This window comes from Phyllobates terribilis, unplaced genomic scaffold, assembly GCF_046119375.1.
Source record: "Phyllobates terribilis strain yellow unplaced genomic scaffold, ASM4611937v1 Scaffold_3__8_contigs__length_932513732, whole genome shotgun sequence".
Taxonomy (NCBI): Eukaryota; Metazoa; Chordata; class Amphibia; order Anura; family Dendrobatidae; genus Phyllobates; species Phyllobates terribilis.
The window spans coordinates 929835012-929851089 of NW_027362763.1; the positions used below are offsets into that span (position 1 = coordinate 929835012).

A 16078-nucleotide genomic window follows, 5' to 3' on the forward strand; every position below is an offset into this window, starting at 1 on the left:
TGCATGAGGTGAGCTGAGTTCATTGGACATGACCTCGGCTCATCTTTATGCCGTCACAGCCAGACACTGAGGAGCGCAAGCATGCCTGCGCTTCTCAGTCTCTGCGGCATGGCAAGCTGGATGGCAGCTTTCTGCTGCGATCCAGCCTGTCATGTCAATGTAGCAGAGCTGGAGCCATCGTGGGAACCATGGAAAGGTAAGGATGAGGTTGCTTTATTATTTTACTTTTATTGCAGGAGATCGTTGGCTTCAGCTGGAATGGGCGTGATGGTAAGTATGGTTTAATTTAGAACCATAAAGAATTGTGTCTTTATTTCAATTAAAGGACTTTATTCTGGGTGTTTGTGTGTTTTTTTTTTAACTTTGACTATGGGGTTAGTAATGGGGGTGTCTTATAGACGCCTCTCCATTACTAACCTGGGCTTGATGTCAGCTGGCATTATAAGCGGACATCAACCCCAGCCCTATTACCCCACTGCCACCGCTACAGAGCAGTGGGAAGAGCGAGGCTAAGTGCCAGAATTGGCACATCCTATGCATGCGCCATTTCTGGGGCGGCTGACGGCTGGTGTTTCTAGCCTGGGAGGGGGCCAATATTCATGGCACCCTTCCTGGGCTATTAATATCAGCCCCCAGCTGTCTGCCTAGCCTTTGCTAGCTATTAAAATATGGGGGACCCCACGTCATTTTTTTGGGGGTCCCCCATTTTAATAGCTAGTGAAGGTTAGGTATTCAGCTGGGGGCTGATATTAGTAGCCTGGGAAGCTCTGTGGATATTACCCCCTTCCCAGGCTTCAAACATCTGCCCCAGCTGTCTGCTTAACCTCCGCTAGAGACTAAAATTACGGGGAACCCCCACACCAATTTTTTTTTTTTAATAAATCCTTTATTTTAACACTAAATGACAAGTACAGTAATCAACACTGTCACTGTACTTATTATATATGTGACTGACATGTTTCGAGCTATCTAATCTATGTGTGATTCTCTATTCTTTCTATTCTAAATTGTCGGGTACCGCTGGTGAATTGCCGGCCGGCTTTTTTAAAGAGACGGTGCATGAAAACACTGTTATTTTTTTTAATAAATCCTTTACATTAAATGACAAGTACAGTAAGCAACACTGTCACTGTACTTATTATATATGTGACTGACATGTTTCTAGCTATCTAATCTATGTGTGATGTTCTATTCTTTCTGTTCTAAATTGTCGGGTACCGGTGTATGCTGCTGCTGAATTGCCTGCTTTTCATGTAATACATTCTACATTATTCTTAGTTGTTTTCCTTCATGTAGAATTAACCTACAAGGAAAGCAAGGTTTTATTTTTATTCCGATATTTGTGTCCCATTGACTTGCATTGGTTTCCGGTATCGGAATCGGCAATATCCGATATTTTTTGGGTATCGGTCCGATCCAATATCAGAAGGTATCGCTCAACACTACTAAAGACAGATTTTACCTGTGAATTGAGAATTGATTTTGAAAATGAATGAACAGTCCAGGAGGAGAAAGAAGCAGGTTTCTCTAATAAGATATATTACAAAGTTTCATATTTTCACGTGTTACATTGATTTATGAAATAAAAATTAAAACAATGGTTATGCTTTAAGTTGGATACTGACTAACTCAGAGACTTTTCTGAGTGGGCTTATAAGAGAGCAAAAACAAGCTAATTTACATACCTGGGCACTCGCCATCTACATCGTATCCATCTGATCCCTTTAACTGATGGAGGTTTTCAATTTTCTCGAAAGTAGATAACTAATACAGACATCAATGAAAGCAACATAAATAAAAAATAAAAGTTAAAAAAAACTTTTGCTACATGCTGCATACAGTAAAGCAGTGATTGGCCAGTAGAATGTAAATGGACTAGAACACTTACCTGCCATTTAGAGGCCAGAGGGCTGTGAGAAGAAATGAAAGACAATCAGAATGGATCTTCTAACCTCCATATCTAGTGCTGCACAGAAACTGGCACAAATATTACAAGCTCTCCATTTCCTATCTAATATTAGAAAGGAACTTGTCCAGTACTGAGTATCACTTCATACCGGAGAATGCCAGCTCATAGGGAACAGCTGTGCCTACTGCTGTGATCCTAGATTTTTTAATCGCACAATGACCATTATATAGGCATTTTCAGAATGTCAGAATGTGGTGTAACACACAATGATACGGCCTTGTGATAGGAATACCAGTCAGATCTGTAGGTACCATGTAAAGAGCAGGAGGAGCTGATTGACATGGGCAGACCTACTCACTGACTGACAGGCTCTCTCTGTATATGTCCACTGTAAGTGGTGTTCACAAAGGGCCTATAAGTCTCCTGACGCTAGCTTAGAGGTCTCCACGAGAAGGAACAGTAAACCCAAAACCTCTAGGCAAGGGGCTAGAACTCCACAACAGCTGTCTGTAGATGGAGCGCTTTTCCTTTTGAAAAAGACTGGTTTGGCTAAATAAATTTTGGAATTATGATAAAGAGTTGGCAAACGTTTACTTACAGGGTGTCATATCAGTGGGGGTTATTGTACTAGTTTATTACCGTCCCTACCAAATAAAAACATTCTTGGAAGCTGAACAACTTTGACAATTTTAGGCAATATATTAGAAAACGAACATTAAAGGACAAGGCAAATATTTAGGTAAAGCTTACTGCAAATAAGAACTTACTCTTGATGAGATCCACATATATTAGACAACATTTCGAGCTCTTGGTGGCTAAGACCTTTCTCAGAGTTTTGGAATGAGGGCTGGGATGCAGATTTGGTTGTCTTCCATTTTGTTTCTATATGGTTAAAGATATAGATATTTATATAAGAACTTCAGATAACGTAGAAAAGTGGACATAAACAACATTTAGTTTCCATCTCATCCAAACTATTTTTAAGCAAATAAAATAAGAAGGAATGTGGGTCGGCATTTACACATCAGGAAATTATTAGTGTTGAGCGAGCATGCTCGACACAGCTCGGTACTCGCCCGAGCATCTCACTACTCGGGATGTTCGGCGAGCACCGAGCATTTTCGGGTTACTCGGGCGGGAGCTCGGATCTCCGCCCTGCACGTTTGGCGCTCTTTACAGAGCCAATGAACATGCAGGGATAGCCAGCCAGTCACTGTAATGCCGCAGCAAGCGCTCCTCAGTGTCTCTGAAGGATGGCACGCTGGATGGCCGCGTGCTGCTACCATCCAGCCTGCCATCTCAATGCCGTCCCAGCGTGGGAGAAGACATTGGCTTCAGCTGGAATGGGCGTGATGGTAAGTGGAGTTTAATTTAGAACATTAAAGAATTGTGTCTTTATTTCAATTAAAGGACTTTATTCTTGGTGTTTGTGGCTTTTTTTTTTTACTTTCACTATGGGGTTAGTAATGAGGGTGTCTTATAGACGCCTCTCCATTACTAACCTGGGCTTGATGTCAGCTGCCATTATAACCTGACATCAACCCCAACCCTATTACCCCACTGCCACCGCTACAGGGCAGTGGGAAGAGAGAGGCCAAGTGCCAGAATTGGCGCATCCTATGGATGCGCCATTTCTGGGGCGGCTGACGGCTTGTGTTTCTAGCCTGGGAGGGTGCCAATATTCATGGCACCCTTCCTGGGCTATTAATATCAGCCCCCAGCTGTCAGCCTAGCCTTTGCTAGCTATTAAAATAGGGGGGACCCCATGTCATTTTTTTTTTTTGGGTCCCCCATTTTAATATTTAGTAAAGGCTAGGTTTTCAGCTGGGGGCTGATATTAGTAGCCTGGTAAACTCTATGGATATTACCCCCTTCCCAGGCTTCTGCCCCAGCCGTCTGCTTAACCTCCGCTAGAGACTAAAATTATGGGGAACCACACATCAATTTTTTTTTTTAATAAATCCTTTATTTTAACACTAAATGACAAGTACAGTAACCAACACTGCCACTGTACTTATTATATATGTGACTGACATGTTTCTATTAGTGTTGAGCGAGCATGCTCGACACTGCTCGGTATTCGCCCGAGCATCTCACTACTCGGGATGTTCGGCGAGCACCGAGCATTTTCAGGTTACTTAGGCAGGAGCTCGGATCTCCGCCCTGCATGTTTGGCGCTCTTTACAGAGCCAATGAACATGCAGGGATTGCCAGCCAGTCACTGTAATGCCGCAGCCATGTTGGTTGTGGGCATTACAGTGATTGGCTGGCCGCACAGCGTCACCTCAAGTATTTAAAACCGGGCACCGCCACCTTGGACACAGTCGCTTCGGATCAGACAGTGTAGGGCAGGGGTCTCAAACACGCGGCCCGCAAGAAGCCCCTCCGGCTGCTTCATGCAGCCCACAGGCACATAGACCCCTTGATGATCGCAGCCCGGTCCAGGAGCCGCCGACATCAGCGCTGTAGTGCAGTGTATTGCCACGCAGAGACTGGCTCTCTGCACAGCAATATCAATGGCAGCTGCCGGCCTATCAGAGGCCAGCAGCTGTGCGGGTGGGTGACCTGAGCGTACTATTGGGTGGGTGACCTGCGCGCAGTATTGGGAGGGTGACCTGCGTGCAGTATTGGGTGGGTGACCTGCGCCGCAGCATTGGGTGGGTGACCTGCGCCGCAGCATTGGGTGGGTGACCTGCGCCGCAGCATTGGGTGGGTGACCTGCGCCGCAGCATTGGGTGGGTGACCTGCGTCGCAGCATTGGGTGGGTGACCTGCGTCGCAGCATTGGGTGGGTGACCTGCGTCGCAGCATTGGGTGGGTGACCTGCGCCTCAGCATTGGGTGGGTGACCTGCGCCACAGCATTGGGTGGGTGACCTGCGCCACAGCATTGGGTGGGTGACCTGCGCCACAGCATTGGGTGGGTGACCTGCGCCACAGCATTGGGTGGGTGACCTGCGCACTGTATTGGGTAGGAAAAAAAATGGTATCACTAAAAATGTCACTTTGTCCTGCAAATAATGCGGCCCCCCAAATTAAATGTTTTTCCGTGTGCGGCCCATATACCCAGCTGAGTTTGAGAACTCTGGTGTAGGGAGAGTGCTGCTGAGCTAGGGAGAGATTTATACTGCGAAATAGGTAGTGTAGGGTCTCTAAAGCTTGCAAAATCAAACAAACAGTCCTTCTCAGGACTAATATCCATCCCAGATAGACAAGGACTTGCACGGGGATAGTTGCAAGTCTGCATCTTCTGATGCGGCAAGGATGACTTATGATGGGCACACTTTTAGGCAGTGACCTGGGTGTCAAAGATGCTTCCAGGGGTCTTCCCCATGCTGTTCCCCATGCACTGTATGCATGTGTCACACAGCACATCGCCAGATAAGGTTGTAAAATGTTAAAATGACATTTCCCGGTGAATGCATTTGTCACGGTTGAAAGCAATACAAAAGTGCAAAAACGCATAAAAAATGCTACTTGTGAACATAGCCCAAGGTGTGGAGGAGTATTTTTGTTTTTGGTTATTTATTTTACCTTATACACAAGTCTTTACCCTGGAAAGGATGTCCCTTAACATATTTCACAGGAAAACGGTTTCAGTTTCATTTTTGAACGTTTTATTGTGAGCCCGTAAAAGTGGCTTAATACCTCTGACCACGTTGTTGACAGCAGTGACCTGGGGGTCAGAAATGCTTCTTGGGGCGATCCCCATGCTGTCCCCATGTCATTTGAGCACTGTCACTATAGTTTTGGGCACTTTTTAGGCTTTCTACAGACTGCCGGGGGTGCCGCCGCAAAAATGCTCGGGTCTCCCATAGACTAACATTGGGCTCGTTGCTTGGGTCGAGCACTCGAGTATCACGGTGAGGTCGGCCCGAGCTTCGAGCACCCGAGCATTTTAGTGCTCGATCAACACTAGAAATTATGCAAGGAGGTAGAAAGTCAGCAAATTAATGGAACGTTTATGGTAAGCTATAGTCAGCCATATGCGGAGTTTAGGCAAATAAAAATAGATCTTTCAGGTGTATCAAAAAGTCCTCCACCACCTATAAGGCCCTTCCTGAATCAGTGTTAGGTTTGTCCGTTTGTACCTCCTCCAGCTTATCATTCCCAACTCTTTGAGGACTTAAAGCGATCTATGTATAAAGCTTGCTATATACATCAGACAGTGGTCGACCACAAAGCTCTCTCCTGACCCCAATACTTATGTATGTTTGGCAGAGCATGCAATTGTTCTCAGAAGGAAGGAAGAAGGGAGTAATGGTGCATTTACATGCCCTAGGGTATAATAAAGTATTGTGTGTTGCCAATGCACATCTTGGTGCAGGGAGCTTTCCTGGAGCTCCACGGCCGTCAAAACAGAACGACAGTGCAGCTCCAGGGGTGCGGCCTCCACCTTTTCTATTACGTGCTGTCTACTGCTCATATGCAATTACGCCATCGCGTACGCAGCGGCATGTACACAGAATACCAGAAGTGAAGCTGCGCCTGCAGGGGATCGTGTTAGGTAAGCAAGAATTTTATTTATTTTTTTTAAATAAAATGAATTAAATGGTGTGGAAGGACCAAATTATGATGAATTGAGGGTGTGGGATGGGTGAGAGTGAATGATACATTGCGGTGGGGGGGGCGCAAATAATGATGAATTGGGGTGGGGAACAGCAAATGATGAATTGAGGGTGGTGTGTGGGGTACAGCAAATGATGATTTGAAGGTGGGGAATGGACAGAGCAAATGATGAATTGAAGGTGGCAGGGGTGGAGAGAGAAATGTTCAATTGAAGGTGGGGGTGAAGAGAGCAAATGATGAATTGAAGGTGGGGGGATGAAGAGAGGAAATGATGAATTGAAGGTGGGGGTGGGGAAGAGAGCAAATGATGAATTGAAGGTGGGGGTGGGGAAAAGAGCAAATGATGAATTGAAGGTGGGGGTGGGGAAAAGAGCAAATGATGAATTGAAGGTGGGGGAGCGAAGAGAGCAAATGATGAATTCAAAGTGGGGGGGTGGAGAGAGCAAATGATGAATTCAAAGTGGGGGGGTGAAGAGAGCAAATGATGAATTGAAGGAGGGGGGTGGAGAGAGCAAATGATGATGAATTGAGGGTGGGGGAGATCAGTTGATAATGAATAGAGGGTGAAGGTAGGAGAGAGAGGACATGACATAATGAATTGAGGCGGAGGGGAGATGTAAATATAATGAATCGGAGGAGCTGGAGGTACAGAGTAGGGGTGTTAAGAATGCAGGAATGTGACTGGTACTGAATTGGGGGAAAGAGTACAGGTTCTAATTAATTTTATATATTTATTGGGTGGGGAAAATGGCTATGCATAGTTAGTGGGGGCAGGGTGGTGGATTACAATTTATAGTTGGAATGGTAGGTTGCATATTTAATTATTTATTAATGGTGGGTACACATCTGTATTCAGCTGTAGAAGGTGGGGAAAAAGTGGGGAATGTGCTCTGGAAGCGGTGCTCTAGATAACTGTCTTAGTTTATGCAGAGATGAGTCCTGGCTGGAAGAAGTGATGGCAGTCTGCACTGGATGAAGAAAAGCGAAGATGAAGGACTTTGACTCACCAGTGACATCTGTGGTTAGTGTGTTACTTATACACTTACACTATGTACAGAGCTCCTGTGTATAATGTCACTGGTGATCACTGTATTACCTGTACACTGCCGCTATGTATAGAGCTCCTGTGTATAATGTCACTGGTGATCACTGTATTACCTGTAGACTATATACAGAGCTCCTGTGTATAATTTCACTGGTGATCACTGTATTACCAGTATACTATGAACAGAGCTCCTGTGTATAATGGCACTTATATTAATATCAGTATTGCAGTATTCGGTCACTATGTGGTGGCAATATGTGGTCCAAACATGGTGTGACAGTATTTGTTCCGGGACCGGAGGGTATGTATGAGTTATACACTTGTATTGAGCGAAATCAATACACTTGCATTGAGCGAGACCATGCCTCGTCTTTTGACGCGGAGGGCCAGTGGTCGTGTCCGACTTGAGTGCGTGGCCTTGCTTAATACAAGTGTATGGAAAGAGAGGCCGCGCCCACTGGTCGGGGGCATGTATAACTCATACATACCCTCCGGTCCCAGGTCTGAAACTGGTGAATCCCCGCCATGCACAGTGCGTGCACTGAGGAGATTCAGAAGTCTGCAGTCACACAGAATAACTGCAGACTTATCAGTTTTGACCGGACAACCCCTTTAAAGGAGTCACTGTATTTACATTTTGTAGACATTGAGTCCTTTATAATTTTTTTACCCTTGTTTATTCTTTATGCTATTTTTTACCAGAATAATTCACTTTATTTATTGTCATACCTTGGTGAGGCGTGTTTTGGGTTTCCTTTTTGTAAGGCATTCCCTAATATTTTCCTTTTTAATGTTTTTTTAAATATATATAAATAAACTGTATTAGAATTTATATGTTATGAATCTCTTCATTTTTTCTGGGTAAGGAATAGTAACCCAGGAAATAGGTTGATCTAAGTATTTATTGAAATGCTATTCGCTTATATATATTATATGAACATTATTGGTAACTGGATGTTCTTTGTCAGTCAGGTATGTTTGACTCTGCAGCATTTAACAGAAAAACATGCTTTAAAAGCCCTGGCGGCTTCTCCCCTTCCACAGCTCTGGACTGAGAGGTCTCTGCCTATGTGTGCATATAAGGAGAGACCTGCCACTCCAGTTCAGCAGGCGGGAAGAGCCACCGGGGATCCGCCTGTCCGACTAGTCTACAGTGCGGCTCAGTCCCTGACAGCTATTAAAGCGAATGTGTCACCACATTTGACCTATCTAAACTATTAATATGGGCATACAGGTTATAGACTGCTGATAAAAGTCCTACCTGTATGCTTCATATCAGATACCTTGTTTTTTGAGAAACCATCTTTTATCCCTTTATATATATTATCTCTTCCAGGCTCTGGGGAGGATGTTGTCTGGAAGAGAACTCTGCCTCCAGAGATTATTATGCATGAAGGGGGAGATACCAGTGTGATGTGTGATGGCCGTTCTCTGCTCTCCTGATCTCACTGCAGAGCTGTGTGTGATTATACCTGACACATCTGCAGGTTCTTCTCAGCTCCATCTTCCAGCTCACAGGCAGACAGTGTTCTAATTTTGTTGCAATCCAGCAGAGCTGAGACAGAGGCAAAAATGTGTTTGTAGACAAAGTTAATTTCTCCTGTTCTATGGTAGTCACTTGGCTCACACTGGTATCTCCCCCTTCATATAAAATAAGCCCTGGAGGCAGAGTTATCTTCCAGACAACATCCTCCCAAGAGCTTGGAAGAGGTCATTTATATAAAGTGATAAAGGATGATTTATCAACAACAAGGCATCTGATATGAGGCATACAGGGATCACTCTCCTCAGCAGTCTATAACCTGTATGCCCATATTAATAATTTAGATAGGTCAAATGTGGTCACAGATTCCCTTTAAAGTATGTTTTTCTCTGAAACTACGCAGTCAAACATACCTGGCTGAGATGATACAGCCAGCGCCTGATACATGCTGTCCAATCCGTGGGCAGCATGTATCAGCTGTCAGGTTCACTTTAAGAAAAAAAATGTATTTGTGTATTACGCAGCCTGTTTGTCCATGTAGAGGACAAACATTTAATTGAGAATAAATTGAAATAATCCCACTTTGTAGGAGATTATTTTTTTTCTTGTTTTCCTATAATTTTGATTTATGCAGTCTATGGCTGACACATTTCTGTGGATACAATGTCAGGGTCTCAGCATGGAGGGGCAGCGTAGAGTTACTTGGCATCCAGAAAACATTAAAAAATGAAATTAGAACAAAACACAAAACATATTGATCCACAATGGCATTTCTTACATAAGTAGCATGTGAGCGGCATCCAATTACTAAATTCCATTTGGCAAAGAACAAGATGTACAGTCATCATTTACTCACCCCACTGCTCCTGAATAGCAGACAGATTTGCTAGTAACTGCTCGTGATAGACTCGTTCCAGCTGGATGAATTGCATTGCTTTTTCATCTAATTGAGCAGTCAAGAATCATTTCCTTGCCATGATCGTTATGCATCACTAAGGTGTTATGTAACATGTCCTAAATATTATTGTTCAAACTAATATTATAATACACAACTGGAAATCACAACATTCCTTAAGTCTACAATTGGTTGTTAAAGTGGGTGTCCCAACTTAAGTAATAAATGGTTGATTCCTGGGGGTCCTACCCATGGAACCCCAAACCAATCCCAAAAAATAGGCTCCAGTTGAACTCATTCATTGGTTATGTCAGTCAATCACGGAGTTAGAGTGCCCTCCAGTGGCCAGCTACTTCTGCTATAGATCATGTTGCCAGCAGAGAGAATGGCATGCTCAATGTGACTGTACATCTTTGGGGACTTTTTTAAAAATTTTTTATTACCTGCATGTATTTGGGGCCAAAAACTTTTTTTTGTCATTTGGTTTGATTAAAAATGTTGCATTGTTTGTCTTCTATTGCCAGTGTGTTATACTATGTATTGCTGGCTGCTGAATGAGTGAAATGAGAATTCATCAGTGAGCTCATTCTGATGGTCTGTCAGGGAGTTTGTAACGGTTATCCATCTTTACTGACCTGCTCTCAACTGATTTATGACCATAGACCACATCAAAATTGAGTGAACAGGGAATCAAAGAATCTATAAAAATCCAAATGGTGCAAAATTTTTAAAGAAACCCAATTGCAAAAATGGATTTTTAGCTCAAAATATATACATTTAAGTAAAGAAAAAAAATTGTCTCAAAAGGTGGGCAGCCTCCCTAGAGGTCAGTTTGCCTTTTTTGGTTCATCTGCAGTGGACATAAGTAGAATTATCCATGAACATCAATCGTAATTTACCCAAAAATGTTGTGCACAATCCAGAAATATCTAGGTGTACTACCTACCAGGCTATTGGGATATGGCCAAACTCAAAGTCACCAAATGTAGTGGATTTAATAAAAAGTATGTAAAAGAAGGATACAGTCTTCTTCCTGAAAATAGGTCTCTGCGATCTAAGGAGAGAAAATATATCCATATACTGAACAGAATACACAACACATGGTACACAATATCTATACGCAGTTCTTTACATCTGACACTTCTAGGGAAGCTAACATGCAATTGGTGTAGTTTCACCCACCTCTGACTTACATTTTACATAACAAAATTGATACAATATACGTATTTTTTTTCTAATTTCTTAAAGTACTAGTAAACCTATTCAGTTTATGAAATGAATTAATCTGGATTCATCTGCTTTATATCCCAATTAAGACAGGTGCACAACTTTGTCATTAAGCTACAAAGTATTTTTGCAATGTCAACTTATTCAGAATATATACAGTTATCCTCTAGGAAGGGTAGGTAATAACTTTGTGTCAGACTTGCACAAATCCCAACAAGTGACCTCCAAACTGATCCACCAAAGCTGAGCTGTGGATGATCATGTGCGCATCTGCTCCATATAGTTTCTCTAGGACTGCCAGAGATACCCGGGTACAGCCGTCACCTCTCCTCAGGAGTCCCACAGAGGTGTGGTAACCACTCAATTCTGTCAGGACATTTTGGAGCTCTGTTCTCCAAATTGGTCAAGATCCCAACATTCAAATCCACATAAATCCACAAGGTATTAGGAACAGCTTCGTCCATTACTATTAGTGCCATATGCATAATTTTTCCTACCGAGTACTGAAGGGTCACTATAATACTTCTGCAGGTTCTAACCATATGGAAAAAACAATGTATGGAAATACTCCTAACTAAAATGTGAAAGGAAATGTGTCCATGCCAGAGAGGGGATAGAAGATCGCGGCGTTTGGTTACACAAATGCTTGCACTTATCTGAACTGATTCACCATCCTATTAAATAGTGCAGCTTTCCTTGCTGTCATGGCAAGAGTTTATCAGTTCAGTTGATCTCCTTGAGCTTGATATCCTGAATTGTCTCAGCTGTTCAGTGTTGGCCACTCCCCTCTGGTATATATGCTTGCCACTGGCACTTGGGAGTTGCCAGTGATCGTTATACTTCCTGGTTTGGTGGTGAAGGAGAAAGTTCAGTGTTTGGTGTTAGCGGTTGCAGAATTTTTCTGAAGATTGCTGCGTGGAGTTGGTTTGCATGTTTTTCCTTATCCTCTCACATTTGGTTTCCCCTTGCTATACCTCCTCTGTTTCCCAAACTGTTATTTTGTGAGTGTATTTGAGTGATTGTAGTTTTCTTTTATCACTGTCTGTTAACCCGGTCTGTCTGGTTAGTGTTTTCCTAAACACTTCAGCCCTCACCTCCCTGGGTGGGGGAGGGGTCAGTTAATTTAAGAGCATGGATATGTACAAGAACCCACCATCTCAAACTTCAGGGGGACAGGGATAGACTAGGGCAGGGTTCCCCAACTCCAGTCCTCAACGCCCACCAACAGGTCATGTTTTAAGGATTTCCTTAGTATTGCACAGGTGATGGAATTATCACCTGTACAATACTAAGGAAATCCTGAAAACATGACCTGTTGTTGGGCCTTGAGGACTGGAGTTGGGGAACCCTGGACTAGGGCGCCCCTCGTTCGAAGGATCGGGTAGGTGCCCACAGTCCCTTGTCACTACGTGAAACCCTGATTACAGTGATGTGTCACTTACGGAGCTACTTGCTGCAGTTTTGATAAAATCACTGTTTTCTCTGCTGCAGATTTACCATCTCTCTGAATGTTGAGCCCTGTATAACCCTGTCCACATCACTGATTGACATCTCTCTGTGTACACTGAACAGGCAAAAACCTGGCAATTAGTGTTGGGTGCAGAGTTAGACTACATGTCAGCAGGTCTTCTAGCTCTTTAGTGATAAAATTACTGTTTTATCAGCAGATTATCAATACTACAGCAAGCAGCCCCGTACGTGACACATCGCTGAAATCAGGGTTTCTGCCTCTACATCATGCTGCTCTCTGATGGTAGAAACCTGATGACAGATTCACTTCAATAGAAAAAGATTGCTCTCAATGCTGTAAAATGTGTATGGAATGAAGGAACGAAAAGCAAGCAGGAGGAGAAAAATGAGTAGTATGTAAAGTTAGGAGCTTTCTTAAACTAGTAAAGGGTACGCTTCTGAGGCAGAATCCTAGTGTGAAGAATAAACCGTAGCACAGCCGGTAAGGTGCTCCAGTAGGGTCCACTACCAGTAGATATAAAGTAAACTGGGCACTCAGATGAGATTAATTTCAGCAATTTTAATTGAAATTTAAGCACAATAAAATGGTAGACGTTTTGGTCAAAACAGACCTTCCTCAGTATGTGCTGTGATACAAAATAACAAAAACTACCCATACAGTCTGTCCTCTCAGCCTATATCCATTCCCCTCACGCAGTCTGGTAGGTCCAGCCTCTACCTCTCCTAAGTTTCTTAATGTTTTCAGGTTTCAGCGCATTATTCACTGTGCATTACATGACTATGATTGTTTGATTTGTTTTGCTATTTTATTATCTATACTTGTTCTAATGTGTGTTGTTTTTGTTATTTTGTATCACAGCACATACTGAGGAAGGTCTGTTTCGACCGAAACGTCTACCATTTTATTGTGCTTAAACTGCAATTAAAATTTATGACGTTCATCTCATCTGAGTGCCCAGTTTTACTTTATATCCTTCTAGTGGGAGACCGTTGATTCAGACATACACATTCCAGTTTAACGTTTCCTTAAGCTATTACATGTTAAAAAAAGTTATTCAGTCTGAGTACCAGCAGATAAGGAAGAATTTTTTTTACTCTACTTCTATTTGTACTATAGCTGATTCTTTGAATCTCCTTGCAGAGACCCAGCTGGTGTACTAGCATTGTACCTGGGGAAAGTGTATGTAAGGCTGCGTGCCCACTTTGCGTTTTTCAAGCGTTTTTGCTGCGGAATTTCCGCAGTGAAAACGCTTAAAAAACGCTTGGTAATACGTGCCCCATGGTCCCCAATGATAATCCGCATGTGCTGTGCACATACTGCGGAAATTTCCACTGCAGATTATCATTGCAGAAAAATATGCAGCATGTCCATTAATTTTGCGGACACGCAGCGTAATCGCCGCCATGGACTTGCATTGGACCGCGTGACATAAGCATCACTGCATCTGCACAAGCGGATATGAAGTGATTCAATGTGCGGATGGTACCCAGGTCTGGAGGAGAGGAGACTCTCATCCAGACCCGGGTACCATAGAAACTGTAAAAAAAAAAAAAAGAATTTAAAATAAAAAAAAGATTATACTTACCTTCCGATGTCCTCCTGGTGTTTTCTCCCCTCCGTCTGGTCTGCTGTATGGGTCGCGTTGTTGTGAAGGACCTGCCATGACTTCATGGAGTCATGTGACCTGTCACATGACTCAATGATGTCACCGCAGGTCCTTCACACCACCGCGAGCCGCCCAAGACACGGGACGCAGCAGAGAAAACACCGGGAGGACATCGGAAGGTAAGTATAATCTTTTTTTATTTTTTACCATTCTTATTCTTTTTTTTTTTTTTAACTAACTTGGTCACACTACTATAAATTCATGCCGGTTGCATGGATTTATATAGTGTGAACAAGTTGTCAAGCACTTTTCCAAGTGATGCTGAAATCGCTTGGAAAAGACCTTGATAACCCACATGTAGAAATGCATGCAAAAACGCCTAACAAACGCTTCTACCTGGCGGGAAAAACGCATGTAAAATCCGCATGTGTTTTTCCGGTCAGGGAGATGCGGAAAAAATCTGCATCATTTCTGCATCGTGGGCACATAGCCTAAATAACCCATGTAGTAGGTCCTACTTCTAGAGGAGAGCTTATCTTATGTAAGCTTCTCCCTACCACCCATAACACCTCTGTGAAGCAAGCTGAAAAGACCTACCTGATGAAGGCACGTAGGAAGCATTCGACCATCAGTCTGTTCAAACCCCTCTCGAATTTGGAAAAACAAGGAGTCTCGCAGCTGCTTTTGATTCTTGTGTTTAGGGGTAACCTGCGAGTCAAGTGGGGCCTTGTCCTGAGCAGAATCCACACACTTGCTTTCTTCTGAAACATCTATATCTGCTGATGCCGAAAACTCTGAAAGATTAAGTTACACAAATCAGAAAATGGATAAAGGAATTATAATGGCGCATGGTTTCACATGAGTGCTTTGTGTATTTTCTGACATTCACCGCCAACATATGCCACTACATAAGCAAAAGATATACTGTGAGGAACGTGCTTTTTGTGGTGCCCACTGTATGGTGCTCTATGGATATGGTTAATGTATATGAAGTGAGTGATTCCAAACATACACGCAAAACAAAGGGCTCAAATACAGAGTGCATAGTGCCTATAGAGTTTAGTTTCCTAGGCTGGTTTCACACACCCTTGAAATACAGACCGTACTTGGATCAGAAAACCGAGCCCGAGCACAGAGTCTCCCAATCTGAGTTTACGGCTTCATACATTACTACTTACAAAGCAGTTTGCCCTGGATGGAAGAAAGGGAGGTTGGTCCAGGACTTTTTGTGAGCACGGTTAGTCTTTCAGAGATGTGTGAAACTCACCTTACATGTAATAATTCAAATTAGGATTTGGGTAAGAGCAGGGAAGAGTGGTGGCACCCATGGAGCCACAACCATTTAAGAAAAAAAGCTTATAGTCCTGGTCTTCAAAAGATTCTCTGACACCACTCACTTCCCCATAGGGAGGCGAGTGGCACTAATTCAGGCCTTCTAATGAATATGACAAGTGTTCGATACCTGCCAACAATGAATTCGTTCTCAAAATTGGTCAAGATTGCAGCATTCAAATCCACATCAGTCTGCAAGTTATTAGGAACCGCTTCTTCCTTCCCTACTAGAGCCATATGCATCATTTTTCCTACTGAGTCACTATAGTGTCACTATAAACTTCTGCAGGTTCTAACCATATGGAAAAAACAATGTATGGAAATACTCCTTACTAGATTGTGAAAAGAAATGTCACCTGTTTTTTACTATGTAATCTAAGAGCACCAAAATTTGTTGTGCTATTTCTTCCGAGCATGAAGATACCCCATATGTGGGGGAAAACCACTGTTTGGGCGAATGGCAGGGCTCAGAAGGGAAGGCGCGCCATTTGACTTTTTGAATGGAAAATTTTCAGGAGTAATTAGTGGACGCCATGTTGCGTTT

At 43.1% G+C, this 16078-nt stretch overlaps 1 protein-coding gene across 1 annotated transcript in view; it reads right to left on the minus strand.

The window, feature by feature from the left end:
* Positions 1–16078, minus strand: part of CNST (consortin, connexin sorting protein) — a 203321-nt gene that overhangs the window by 97842 nt on the left and 89401 nt on the right. Inside the window, exons 3-8 of the mRNA XM_073672832.1 lie at positions 14800–14996; positions 10922–10952; positions 9860–9946; positions 2677–2791; positions 1889–1910; positions 1686–1764 (exon numbers count right to left, since the gene is read on the minus strand). Of these exons, the coding sequence (XP_073528933.1) occupies positions 1686–1764; positions 1889–1910; positions 2677–2791; positions 9860–9946; positions 10922–10952; positions 14800–14996 (531 nt within the window). The remainder of the gene's footprint in view (positions 1–1685; positions 1765–1888; positions 1911–2676; positions 2792–9859; positions 9947–10921; positions 10953–14799; positions 14997–16078) is intronic.